Source organism: Podarcis pityusensis (assembly GCF_964106645.2).
Source record: "Podarcis pityusensis genome assembly, chromosome: 11".
Taxonomy (NCBI): Eukaryota; Metazoa; Chordata; class Lepidosauria; order Squamata; family Lacertidae; genus Podarcis; species Podarcis pityusensis.
Window position 1 is genome coordinate 49,980,968 of NC_138036.1, and position 14,280 is coordinate 49,995,247.

The window sequence follows — 14,280 nt, forward strand, 5'->3', positions numbered from 1 at the left end:
CATTCAGTAGAACAAGTTGACAAGTTCACATGGTTTAAAAAGTTCAGTGGAGCTAGCAGGGCAAATGTAAGGTAACTTACAGGCTTGAAACAGATACAATACATAGAATATACAATAATTGGGGAAATAAGCTCGACAGCAGTCACTGCTTTATCTATCATTCAAAATTCAGGACACTAAAGAAACTGGGTGGAAGAAAATCTTGTTGAGCAGAGCTTAGCTTGTTGAGGAAGCTCTTGACAGGTCTCCAGAGACTATAGACAAAATGAGGATATCAATTCAGACCTCGGCTGACATTGAATGATGGAAGGAAGAAGAGTAGGTCACAGTGGTTCAGCAGTACTAAAGCAGAAAATAGCAAATAACTCTGAATCTAGACATGAATGTGTGGAAGGAAGAAAAAAAGGAGGCAAGACTGTTTTTGAAAAGAATATCTCAGCAAGATTGCATAAGTTTTTCTTGGACAAAGGAACAAAATTTTGTCAGGGTTGCTTCTCACAAGACAGATAAGGGAAAACACATGTCCTGTGTGGACACCATCACATATGAAAGCAGGGGAGGGGGGAGAGAGATGTACCTTCACAGTATAATGTACATGTACTTTGCTATACAAAAAATATACTTGTAGGAGACTTACGTGTGTAAGGAAGATGTCAGACCAGACACCATGAAACTAAGCTGGTTTAAACTCAATGGCTGCAATTTAACTGACTTGTGGAAAAGACTGATTAAGAAACTAAACTCTAGGAGGAAGGCGGGCTGGATAAAAATATTCTGCTGCAAAAAAATTTTAGTACATGTATTCAATAGACAAATACAGAGCGATCAATTGAGATGAATGATGCAAGCAAGTGTTTTCTCAGGAACAAACATATCCATGTGTGTGCTGCTATATCAGCATTTGCAGAGGAGCAAGTCTGTTTGGTCAAATAGGTACCCATGTTATTGAATTAATGCTGGGCAATGTCTGCAATCCCTTCTACCACCCACCTTGACCTGGAAATAGAGTGCTCAATAAGAGATAGGTATTCCCATATGAAACACTTCTAGAACCACTATTTCTTGGACTTTTCTGGGCTGGTTGACTATCTGTCCTAAATATTGTAGAGGCTCATTTGCTCCCAGTTCAACTGCTGTCAAAATCAAAAACATGAATCCCGATGGAACAGACAAAAGATTCATCTCGTTCACCATCCTGTATCCCACATTTATTTCTGTTTTGTGGAAAGCTGTCCCCAGGGAACGGGAGGTGCCAATCTTGTGTGATGTATGAGTCATTGGTTATTAGCTCCAGGTAAGTTGATCCTGAGTTAAACATCCCTTGTGAAAATAGCACTGCACAAGTGCAAAGGGTGTCCTGGGCTGGTTAGCATGGATTGGATTATACTTCATATTGCCACAGCCCTAGACTGCCTCTGCAGTACATTATGTTTAACCAAGCCCTTCTTGAGTCATTCCAGACTTCTTGTTGCACTGATACAATACATTGCATCCAATCCAAAATTTTAGCATCATAGCTAGAAAAGTTGGGGGGGGGGGAAGCAACAAAATACATTACACTCTATTTGCAATTAGGAATTGCAATAGATGTACAATAAAACTGTAAAATGCTGGTCATTACTATGCCATCCTGAATGCTAAATTACTACAGTAGTCTTTAAAAGTAACACATGGCAAATTAAGACTGATTAAATCAAATGAGCGAAATAGGATTGACACTATCATATTTTAATTAAGGAACTGGAATTGATTCAAGTTGGTTAATGACTAGCTCATACAGCTGACCACTTCAGGAGCTTCTGTCATAACAGCATTAAATTATTGGCTGCAGTCATGAACTCAATCAGCATTAGGATAAGCCTTGTTGAGTAATTAAGCTGGCCACTGACAAAAATTTCAGACTCTGTGTCCCTATTTTCCATGGATAGTCCAATTTACAGAAGCCACCCCAGTTTCTGATTTGTCCTCAGAATGTCCCGCTTTTCCTTAGGACATCCCTATTTTCATCGGAGAAACCTTGAAGAACATGGAATTATGTGGCCCACAAGCCAGGGAGATAAGTGACTAGATAACCTTTAGAAGACATCTGAACTGTATAGGGAAGTTTTAATGTTTAATGTTTTATTATGTTTTATGTAAGTTGGAAGCCACCCAGAGTAGCTGGGGCAACCCAGTCAGATGGGCAGGGTAATAATAATAATAATAATAATAATAATAATAATAATAATGGAATCTGGACAGTGGTTTTCAACCAGTGTGCTGTGGCCCCCTGGGATGCCTTGAATTTTGGTCAGGGGTGCCACGGGCAACATTGGCCTCTGCCCCTCTTTCCTTCCCTCCCTCCCTCCTTTAATGCCCTCTTGCATCTCTGCCTCCCAAAGGCTTCCACAGCTGTTTATTACAGCAGCCCTGGCTACAAGCTCCCCAGGCGAATGGTGCCTCTGGGGCTGGCCAGGGGGTGCTTCCCAGGCCCCTGTGGGGCAGTGCGAGGCGGCACCTCTCTTTGGGGCAGGAAGGGCAGCTCAGAGACCAGGGGCGCTAGCCCAGAGGACTCCCATGGAGAGGAGGCTGAGGGAACCCTCCCCAAGGGAGGGTGTTTGAAAAAGGGCAAGAGGCTGCCCACTCTGCAGGCAAGGGGTAGCATAACTGCCCCACAGGGGTGCCACAGAAAGAAAGCAGTTGGTCAAGGGCAGGGTTGGATTTAGGTTTGATGAGGCCCTAAGCTACTGAAGGTAATGGGGCCCTTTATACAGGGTTAGTCCTTTAAAAGAGGCCCCGTGGATACAAAGTACACATGTTCCACGGGACCTCTTTTAAAAGACTCACCTTGTATATCCAGCTGTCCTTTGTCAACAACAAATTGCCTCTGTTTATTGTATTTATATGTGTTAAGTTGTGGGTGAACATATCAGACGACACAGCAATTCTTCAAACAGCTCTTGTTTATTCACAGGCCAGAACAGAACAGAACTGAAGGGTTCAGCCAGCCTGCTTATATAGAACTCCACTACAACACAACAGTAACCACTTTCTGTAACTATCCAATCACTGAACGTCACTTTCAATCCCTTATTTGCATATGTGGACTTGAGTGTAAATTATCTACAGTATCCTCCTGCTGGCCCAGGGTGAGAACTTCAGTACATAACAATATGCTATATGGTAATTTATGGACCTATTAGGTATCTAAACCCATTTGCACATGCAGAATGTAGGCACCCTATATACAGAAATGAGCAAACCAGTGATATTTTAGGGAGCAAGCTAGCAGGTGGGGCCTGTTACTTCCATCATAGGAGCCCACACAACACAAAACACTATTGCTGCATGTAGGTTTTATTTTGTTTGGTTTTTTTATCTTACATTTTGGAAATGTACATCCAGTTTTCCCCCTTTAATTTTTTGGGGGCCCCCAAGAGAGCGGGGCCCTAAGCTATAACTTGTTTAGCTTATGGGTAAATCCGGCACTGGCAGGGGAGCCACGGACCCCAAAAGTCAAAAACCTCTGGAATAAGGCGTTCCTATTTTCATCAGGGAAATGTTGGAGGGATTGAAAACACTTGACTGGCCAAAACCCCAAAGTGGCACAGCCTCTCTCTCTCTCTTTTTGGCGCGGTGTGGTGCCGGCAGATGGAAACCACAAGAGCAGAGGAAACGAGGGAAGGGGTATTTCCACCCCATCCCGAATTTCCCCTCAGACTGCCAGGCGGCAGCAGCAGCAGCAGCCGCCATAGCCCTGCTTCCCCGCGGCCACCGCCTCTAAGCACCGTCACTGGCCACCTCAGATCCCCCCCCCCCTCTCTCCACAGCGCAAGCCCGTATCCTTCCGCGCCAGCCAGCACAACGCGCGTGGATTGCGTGGGGGGCGAAGGAGACGACGGAGCGGCTCCCGGCGAGGCGATAACGGGGACGCGGCCTGAGGGCGGGCGCGGAAGGCTCGAGGGGGAGCGAAGCGCGGCGGCCACCTGCGCGCTCCGCCCCGGCCAGGCGAGCCGAGGCAGGGCTGGCTCCCATGGTGAGGAGGAGGAGGAGGAGCAGGAGCCGCGATTGGGAGCCGCCGGCGCGCCCCGTCTGGCCGGGAGGCGGCACCGGCAGCGGCAGCGGGAGGAGGAGCAGCGGAGGCGCGGAACTGGAGCGGCTGCCCGCGAACATGGCGGCGGCGGAGCAGCAGCAGCAGCAGCCCTTGGTGGAAGGCTCCGCCGGCGGCGGCTCGTCTCCCGGCTCGGTGCCGGTGCTGTTCTGCTTCTCGGTGTTCGCCAGGCCTTCGACGGTGCCGCACGGCTCGGGCTACGAGGTGCTGATCCAGAAGTTCCTGAGCCTCTACGGCGACCAGCTGGACATGCACCGCAAGTTCGTGGTGCAGCTCTTCTCCGACGAGTGGAGCCAGTACATCGACCTGCCCAAGGGCTTCCTGGTGGGCGAGCGCTGCAAAGTGCGCCTGGTGCCGCTGCAGATACAGGTGGGCGCGGGGGGGAGCCGGGAGCGGGGCGAGCCTTGCGCACCCAGACCCGTTTCTTTGCGCGGTGGGTGGGTGGGTGGCTGGGGGGCGCGGGGTGGGTCTCCCCTGCTCACTTTCCCCGTCACGGAAAGGGGGAGATCCCTTCGCCCCCACCATCCTCTCTCGTTTGCAGAAGGAGGAGGTGGTGAACTCTCCCGGCTGGCAGCTTGCTGGTTCCCTGCCGCCCAAACACGCGGGACAAACTCCAGGTCTGCCTCCTGCCCAGAGAGAAAAGCATAAATCTCTCTCTCTCTCTCTCTCGCATTCCTTTTCTCTTATAAAAACAGCTGCCAGGTGCAGGTCTGAAGTGGGTAGTGACATGGGCGTCGCAGAGGGGGGCAGCTGCCCCATCCCCCAGATCAAGTAAAACAATAGAAATACTCAGTGCTTTTTTTCTTTTAAAAAATGTTTAGGAGTATTCTCATTTTCCTATTGATATTAAAAATACTGCCCCTCGTTGAGGCCGAACTTAGATGCACAAAATGTTTAGGGGTCTGCGTACCCCCCGAGAAAAAAAGCACGGGAAATAACTAACTGACCCGTCACATTGGTTCCCCCCCCCCCAACAAAAATCCTGGCTATTCCCATGTGTAGCGATCCTTACCGCCAACCTTGGAGGGTAGGCCAATGCCAGTATGGTGCTTGCAGACCCTAAAAGTGTCCCTATTTTGCAGGGACGGTCCTGGATTTACAGAAGCCGTCCTCGTTTCTGGTTTTATCCCGGAACGTCTCACTTTTCCTTAGGACGTCCCTATTTTTATTGGCGGGTATGGTAGGACATCCCTATTTTAATCAGAGAAACGTTGAAGGGTATGGAGTTATGCGACCCCGGAGCCAAGGAGATAAGTAACTAGACAACCTTTAAAAGACATCTGAAGGCAGTCTCATATAGGGAAGTTTTTAAAAATGTTTTATTAGGTTTTAACATAAGTTGGAAGCTGCACAGAGTGGCTGGGGCAACCTAGTCAGATGGGCGGGGTATAAATATATTATTTTTTATCATCATCATGGAATAGGGCTTTCCTATTTTCATCAGAGAAGTGTTGGTATGCGCTTGGGTAGCAGAGGCAAAAAGAAAGGAGGGCTTTCCTCCTAGAGCCATGTAAGGTGTTTCTGGCTCAGGTGAGATGTGAAGGGGGGCTCTATTGCACAGCACATCAGGTAATCTGGTCCAAAGCATTTTTAATTTTAAGACCACGCCACCCAGTGATTTCAGTGGGGCTTGCTTCCATCTCCTCATTTAAAATACTGGGCAGAGTAGCAAGAAATCCCCTGAAGATGGGAGGAGAAATCGGATTCTTCCCACCTCCAGAAGGCAGGATGTTGGCAGGTGGAGCATGACTCTCCTGACACGTCTCCACTTCGGCTTACTCAATTTTGATGAGGGTAAGGGCTTCTCATCTAACCCCAGCTGAGAATTGGGAGTGCCTTTCACCTCACCCATCTGATAATCCAGGGACGAAGTGCCCTCCTGCCCCAGAAAGCCAGAAATGGACTCAAAGGCAATACAGTGGTACCTCAGGTTAAGTACTTAATTCGTTCCAGAGGTCCGTGCTTAACCCGAAACTGTTCTTAACCTGAAGCACCACTTTAGCTAATGGGGCCTTCTGCTGCTGCCGTGCCGCCAGAGCCCGATTCCGATTTCTGTTCTTATCCTGAAGCAAAGTTCTTAACCTGAAGCACTATTTCTAGGTTATCGGAGTGTGTAACCTGAAGCGTATGTAACCTGAAGCGTATGTAACCCGAGGTACCACTGTACGAAGGAGAGCCTTCTTTTGGACTTATGTTATCCTGAAGCTGGCAAGGAAAGTATTCTCAGTCCAAAATTAAAGTAAGAGTTTGCAGATTTAGGAAAGGCCATTTGGTAATGCATTCAATTTGAACTAGGTATGTGAGACTAGTTATATAAAAAAGCTACGCAAAGCATCCACTTGGAAACATAGCTGAGTGCAGAATACGTCTCTAGAAAGCAAGTGTGTAAGGGCATCTAACCTCAGGAGAATGCGGGGAACTTTCATCCACCGCCACAGCATACAAGTACAAACTGTACATTCAGTAATGCCTCTTTGTCAGTTAGGGAACGTGTTTTGAGGAACAATAACAGCCTGATCTTGTGCAGAGTCAGGCACCGTATTATTGAAAAAACAGACTAGTTTAAATATATTGCTTCAAATCACTTGCACTTAACTATCCCACAAATTTGCTCAAAATAGAGGTGCAAGCGCTCATTTCCTCTACTTGTCCCTACCCAATTTTGATCAGTATTTAGGCATTCTCATCCTGTCACGGCTGCAAGCTTTAAGTCCCAGTAACAATCAATAGTGTGCTGCTGCTCATGAAAGGGAGGCTGAATTGAAAGATGCCGAACAGACTGAGTGTAGGAGACCATGCTAAATATTTGGTTTGGTTTGCTGTCCTTACTCGATAGCACACATTCATTAGCCCTGTTCAGACATCACATTAAAACCGTAGTTTGAAACAAGTTCTCAGAGTGCTCCTGCTGCTGCTCTGTCTGACTTGTCCTTTGAACTGAGGCTTGTAGTTTTTCTCTTCAGACAAACCAAAAGGTTTGTTCTGGGCCTGTTGCTTATGGTTTGTTTGAGGGAAATAAGCCACAAACCTGTGTTTTGACATCGCAAGAAGTCAGGCTGGCTTGCTTTGTCTGCAGTGCCAGGGAACCTTTGAGCAGCAGGCACCAGCTTGCTTCTCATTTATCTCAAACCATAGTTTCTTCTAAAGTTTAGCTAAATGTCATGTACAAACTGTGCCAGTGTGCACAAAAAGGGTACTTGAAAGAATTTTTCAAAGTTAAGCCACACTGCATTTACTGATGGTGAGTCAGCTCCAGCTTAAACTTTCATCTTTTAAGCAACTTTACGTATGCTTATCACGGACATAAAATAATTCCCAAGTAGTTGCTCACACTGTTGAAAAATTACGAGTGCAGTCCGGAGAGCCACTTCCACTAACATAAGGGAGGTGAGTTTTGATTTCTTCCAACTGCAGCCCCTGGGAAGGTGCAAGGGGCTGCAGTGAGATGGAATAGCTGGGAAAGCCACATTGCATGAGGACAATATTGCTCACAGTTCCCTGGATTCCACCCTATGTTTTAGAAACAAAAGAAGCTGTCTCAGACAATTGGTTTACCTAGTTGGGAATTGACTAGCTGTAGATCTCCAGGGTTCGAGACAGGAGTCTTTCCAGAAACTGCTGAAGGTTGACCTTCCACACACAAAACATGACTTCTACTACCGAGGTGCAACCCTTCTCCTTAAATAGATGTACATTAGAAAGTGTGAGTTGCAGAATTATGCATAGGGGTTAACATGGTTGTATTAGTAAAGGTCAGCAGAGGTTATTGCCGTATTCAGAGTGACATTAGTAAGGATAAAGACTCACAGTGCTTTAAAGGATGGTGAAGATGGTTTTAGAGTGCTATCCCCACCCTCCTTCAGTTCTGTGTCCTGTGCTAGCTTTGGGGAAATGAAAAACTTGTTTTGTAGATTTTCGGAGAGAAGCCTTCTGCATCGAGTGCCAGTTTTTTGCATTTAAACTTCTTGTGATTTTTTTGGGGGGGGAGGGGGGGCTTTCATTATGGTGAAGGGTGTGTGTGTCTGTGTCTCTGTGTGTTACTTCAAAAGAGCAACTTTAAGAAAGGGTTCAGTCTGCCTGAGGCAAAAGTGGTGGGTTGACACAGCTCCTTAGAATGGGGAACAATTTTCCAGTCCTAGTAGTCTGAATGTAAATAGTGAATTTGGGATCACATAATAGGGGAAGAACCCACTGCGATTCACTTTAGAATGCTGTTTTTTTGCTTAGTTGTTTTTTTAAATTAAGCTTTTAATTTATCAAGTATTTGCAATACGTCATGTTCGGTGTTGCTGTATTTGCAAATCTCAATGTCAATGCCTGTTACCTTTATCTTGAAATGTGTTTAGATTGCACATGTCTTCAGGTGCTGGAAGACTGCATGTCAGAGCTATCTCAGCAGATAATGACTGGGATCCAAAGAATTGTGTAACCAGTTCAACACACTTGAAGGAGCTTTTGATTTTTCTTTTTCCTCTTGCTGTTACATCTTGGTTTTGAAACAGAGGATTTGTGAGTTGACTGTATGACATGGGAGCATGCTGTTCAAAGAAAAAAAAGTCCAATATCCTGCTGGACACACCTAGCCCTTTGGGCTCACCTAAAGTGGGTATTTGGCTCCTAGCCAATGTAAAATTTCCCCCCTCAAATAGGACTTGCTTGACCTGTGATTTCTGATTTTTCCTTTATTTCAGTTAACTACATTGGGCAACCTCACACCTTCAAGCACTGTGTTTTTCTGTTGTGATATGCAAGAGAGATTTAGACCTGCTATCAAGTATTTTGGAGATATCATCAGCGTAGGACAACGATTAGTAAGTTTACCTGGTTTCTTAGTATAACATACCTGGTTTCTAATTTTATCAGCTGCTGCTGCTGTATAATTTTTATTGTTATGGACTATTTTATTGCTTAAATAAAAGTTTAATTCTTGTGTCGGCTTTTTCCATTTGCAGCTTCAAGGTGCACGAATTTTAGGAATCCCAGTTATTGTAACGGAACAGTATCCTAAAGGTCTTGGAAGCACAGTGCAAGAAATAGATTTAACTGCAGCTAAACTTGTCTTACCAAAAACAAAGTTTTCTATGGTATTGCCTGAAGTTGAGTCTGCAATAGCAGAGATTCCTGGAGTTCGCAGTGTTGTTTTATTTGGGGTAGAAGTAAGTACTGCATTCATAACTTGCCTATAGACTTTCTGAAAAATGATTATTATTTAGATAAAAGTGACGTTTTTGTATTTTTTAGTGTTACGGCAATAATCCTATAAAATATTTATATACATAGAGAAGAACAGATATATGAAAACCAATGTTATTCCATAATAGAACAAATAGGTTACATGCTATCTGTAAATACAGCTTGCTAAACTTGCTCTAATCACTTATATACACTTATATTCGGATCATTTTGTCTAACTGTGTGAAAACAAATACACAAACAGCTAGCTTGTCCTGAAGTTGTTGATATTCTGTTTATGTGATAGTTGATGAAGTTAATTTTTGTTTTTCTCCAAGACTCATGTCTGTATCCAACAGACAGCTCTGGAATTGGTAGGCAGAGGTCTCGAAGTTCACATTGTGGCCGATGCAACATCTTCAAGAAGTATGATGGACAGAATGTTTGCCCTAGAGGTAAATACTTTGAGATGGGGATGTATATGAGATTCATCTCTTTAACTGTTACAAGATGGGCATAACCACTAACTTTCTGATAGACTTTAGGATTCATACTACATGGAAGAGAAGTGGGAACCATATTGTAACCAAAAACGGTAGAAAATCCGATGAGATCCATATGTCTTGCTTATTTTGTCCAAGTCATTCATTTTGGGGATATCTAGGAGTTGCTCTCTTTACCTGCATTCAGGAAACATGTAAAGTCTCTTTTATTTATCTAAGCTTTTGGCTGATCGTTTTGTACACTATTGTTTTTTACTACTAAGCTTTAATATTAAGACCGGACCAACAATGGAGAAAGCTCAATAAGAAATTGTTTTTGGAAGTTTGTGAGGGGAAGTCGATCAGTATCCATCAAGAATGGTTTTTGATTTAGGGAATTCTACCATAGCAGGATGGTTGGGTTATAATAGATGTGTTTTTCCAGACTTTCTGTCTCGACTGCCGATCTAATAGTGTTACTATAAAAATTCCTTTCTGTACCACAACTGACTCATCCTTTGATTTTATCTAGCATTAAAATAATCAGCCCTCTCCAATTCTTCACTGTATCATCCCTAGAGTGCAATCCTATGCACAGTTAACGAGAAGTAATTCTGGTGTTTTCAGTGGGTTACTCAGACATAAGTATTTATTGGACTGCTGTCATAAAGTATTAATAAATACTTTTATGATTTTCTGTTTGGGTACAAAACATTCAACTGCTATAATAAAGATCATTGGAACTAAATGTTATTACGACATGTTGTTTAACCATCTTACTGTTAGAACTGAACTGTCCAGCTATACCAAAAACAAAATGCCAAACTCCCCCCCCCCCAACTTTCCTTTCAATGAGAAAATTGTTGTTTCTCCATCATAAGCATTGCTCCCCCGACCACGTGACTAAGTTATGTCCATTAATTTTAAATAAGTCTACACTAAGTAATACTTATTTCTTATCCTCCCGCTTGCAGAGAGCAATTTTCATATGTGATGGCAAATGTTTCTGCCTAATTCTCAGTGCAAAGCGATTTGCCCTCAACTTTTCTAATACATACTGGACAACAGTCATGTTCTTATAGGGGATTTAGGACGATTTCTTATGGCCTTGTAAACCGGGCATATTCAAAGAAGATAATTCCCAACTTTGACTTTGTGTCATTATTTGTTTTAAATGTCACCTGGACCAAACATTTTTGAAGTTTGCATTTGCAGCTTTCTTTGTTCTTTTAATTACTGCCTCATTTTCTGAATGAAAGCATTATTTAGTGCTTCCTCGTTTTTGCTTGCTCCTTGTGTGTGTTTTTGTGTTGATATTTGGAATGTTTAAGAGTGAGGAGTATCCAGGTATCACATCTGATTGAGCCATGAAAGATTATGCTGTAATAATAAAGAACGTTAGTTTTTAAGAAACCACAAGGCTTTCTTTTGCTGTTCCAGAGTAGCATAGCGTCTTTCTAGAAACTAGGCATTTTTTGTATAATTTCTCACCCACTTCTTTACCACAACTACAGCCATTTGACAAACCTATCATGCTAAATCAAATCTTATTTTTCATTGGCAAAGGTGTGCATCTGATCTCAGTGTTTCCATCGAGAACTGTTTAATATATTATGCAGATTTTTCTCCCACCAGCTGCTAAAATATCTTGATAGTCTCAGAAGTGTGACAGGACAAAAATAAATTGATATTAGGGAAATTGGTATTCCTCTAATAAGGATCTGTCAAATTTAATATGTTACATGGAATATGACCTCCTGCTGTTAAATCCTGTTTAATTTCACCAAGGACATAGGTAATTTTATATTACCAGTGCCCTTTTGCTAGAAAAATGCCTCCCTTGTTATCTTATAATGGCAATGGCGCCCACCTGAGAAATGCCGGAACTGAATTCCGGCAGGAAAAAGAGCCCTGTGTATTACTATTCCATATAAGTGATTTAAAGTCCTAGCCATTTGGATTTTTAATCCAGCCTACCTACATTGCAGTGAAAGAGAACAGAAGTTTACCCTCGCAAATGGTAATGGATGTTTCTCTTGTTTTAAAATAACGAACCGTAATATATTGTGCCGAGAAATTTTATTTATTTATTTATTTATTTATTTTTATAGTTTTTATTAAGTTTTCAGTTTTACATCTCAGAATAAGCGTCTTGCATAGTACCATACATTTGATGACTTCCCTCCTTTCCCTTCCATGGTTCATTTGCTTTTATCCACCATTCCTGCATATTTTGCCATAACCATTTTATTCTCCCATCTTACATTGCTCAAGTATTTGTTACCCTGTTGAATTCACCTTAACGCTGCCAGTGTTTCCAGCTGTGCAAAATTGCTTTCCATATACTCGGCAAAAAATTCCCCACTCTTTAAATATACGTTCTTCTTGCTCTCTTCTTCTGTACGCTAGGCCAGCTAGTTTCGCGTATTCTGTCATCTTAAATTGCCAATCCTCCTTACCTGGGACCTCCCTCACCTGTGACAAGAAATTGCAGAGGCAGTGGTATTGTGGTTGAAAAGTTACTCGCTAGGTACGCAGCGTATACTCACCCCAGCTGTCTTCTTTTGCTCTTTTTTTTTCAGCGTCTAGCTCGCACCGGGATTATCGTTACCACTAGTGAAGCTATATTGCTGCAGCTAATAGCCGACAAAGACCACCCCAAATTCAAAGAAATCCAGAACCTCATTAAGGCAAGTGCTCCAGAGTCAGGGCTCCTCTCCAAAGTGTAAAAGACGACGTTCTTGAAAGACCATTGGAAACGGAGAGTCAAAGATGTAAACTTTCTCACTCGCGTGCACACACACACACAGACACACACACACACACACACATCACCTGCAAATCGATGTTATTGTGCTTGCCTTAGCAGAATTTGTTTGGTTACGCTGTTCAGGTGCGAGTGTATTCTGTTAGTCACAGTCGTCCCAAGGCTCTGGGTACCATAGGATCGTTTTTGTTGTCAAACAAACTTTTAAAACAGAGGTGCCTGTTTGTCTCTACTGTACCCACTGATTGTAACACAGTTCGGAAAAGTGCATATTTTTGTGAAACCTCGATTGTGCAAACGTACTTTGGAATTGTTTTACTTTTTGTACTAATAATACAATGACATAGATAAATGTGATACATGACGTTTTGCCATTCTACAAATAGAATCATATTTTAAATAAAATGAGATAGATATATATACTTTGGGTGGGCGGGAATGGTGCTTTATAGTCAGAAGAACAAGCTAAGGGAACAGGCAATATAGATGTAGTACTTTAGAAGGTAACTTAGCAAAGCTGATTCTTGATTATCCGAGACTTTATTACTAAATGGTGTTACAAAGTCCTTTCTAACTGGAAAAAAAAGTCTGCGGATTGATGTTCACTTTAAAATAAAGAGCAATTCTGTCAGCTTGTTAATGGGAGTAAGTGAGTGACAGATGACACTGAAGTGAGTGACGTTAATTCACTTGTAGACAGTTCAAAGTAAGATGCTCAAACTCTTCATTTCCAAGTACTAAAATAACTTTTTTTCTGGATGCGTTGGGGGATTTATTTTTAATCCCTGTATGCTTAGATTTAACGAACTCCATCTGGCTTCTGCATTAGTTCAAGCAAGCTTTGGGGTGGGGGGAATCAGCTTCTTCAGTTTTATGCAGTATTCTGCAATATGGATGCTAAATAGGCTTTAAAAGGAGTCCGGTGTAATAGTATATTTTGAAAAAGACATCTATAATTTTATAGCTGGAAGTAAATTTGAATAACAGTGCCCTTAATACAGGCCAATTAATTCATGTTAGAACCGAGTTCAAATTGTTCTAGGATTTGTATCAAGTATGTTTGTGGCTTTATAGGAATATATTTTGCAATATGACAGTAATAATACCGATGTGTTTTTTTAAAAAAAACAAAAACCATGCATTGATGGAAAGTTCTTAAATTTCCCACAAACATTGACTCTTAAAATGATCGTGGTATGTTCAAATAAATGCAAATGTTTACTGTGTCTTGTTGTGATATAAAACTTCAGTCTTCATTCTACACTTACTTTTATTGTGTTTTCAAAAGTTATGTTCTGTCTGTGGAGGGAAGCGTGTGGATGAAAGCAATTTGTTTTTCATTTTCTGCAAAACAAAACGAAAACAACTTGTCACGGTTTAGAACAAGCACAAGATGTGACTGCAGACAAAAGACGAAAGAGTTGAAGAAATCACTGCCCCACATTAGTGACCTACTTTTTAATGTCTTATTATTAGTGCTTTCAAGCAGGGCAAAGTATAAAGGAACAGCTGTCAAAGAGCAGAAACAGCCCAATAACATTCGAACCAAACTGAAAACACATCTTAATATATTACACCATATATCAGATACATCTGTAGACAAAGATTTGATTGTCTAGTTCAAATCAATCACTGATGCAATTTATTGTTAGGTATGCCCTAGATATACTGCTCATGACCTGCAGGAGTTTATATTCCATCCAACCAAACAACAGACACCTATGCCAAATCACATTTTTGCCTGTGAAAAGTTTCCTCAAGTGGTCTTC

At 42.5% G+C, this 14,280-nt stretch overlaps 1 protein-coding gene and 1 long non-coding RNA gene across 2 annotated transcripts; both read left to right on the forward strand.

Annotated features, from left to right (window-relative positions):
* The first annotated feature begins 3,629 nt into the window (after positions 1–3,629).
* On the forward strand, positions 3,630–13,737 carry ISOC1 (isochorismatase domain containing 1). Its single transcript, XM_080973047.1, has 5 exons — positions 3,630–4,459; positions 8,782–8,901; positions 9,043–9,246; positions 9,601–9,717; positions 12,327–13,737. Exons 1-5 carry the CDS (start codon positions 4,013–4,015, stop codon positions 12,471–12,473), a joined length of 1,035 nt encoding a protein of 344 aa, XP_080829173.1. The 5' UTR covers positions 3,630–4,012; the 3' UTR covers positions 12,474–13,737.
* Positions 4,481–6,689, forward strand: LOC308458442. The gene is made up of 2 exons (XR_013977417.1): positions 4,481–6,011; positions 6,262–6,689. It is a non-coding gene; the product is annotated as an uncharacterized lncRNA (long non-coding RNA).
* Positions 13,738–14,280: the final 543 nt, after the last annotated feature.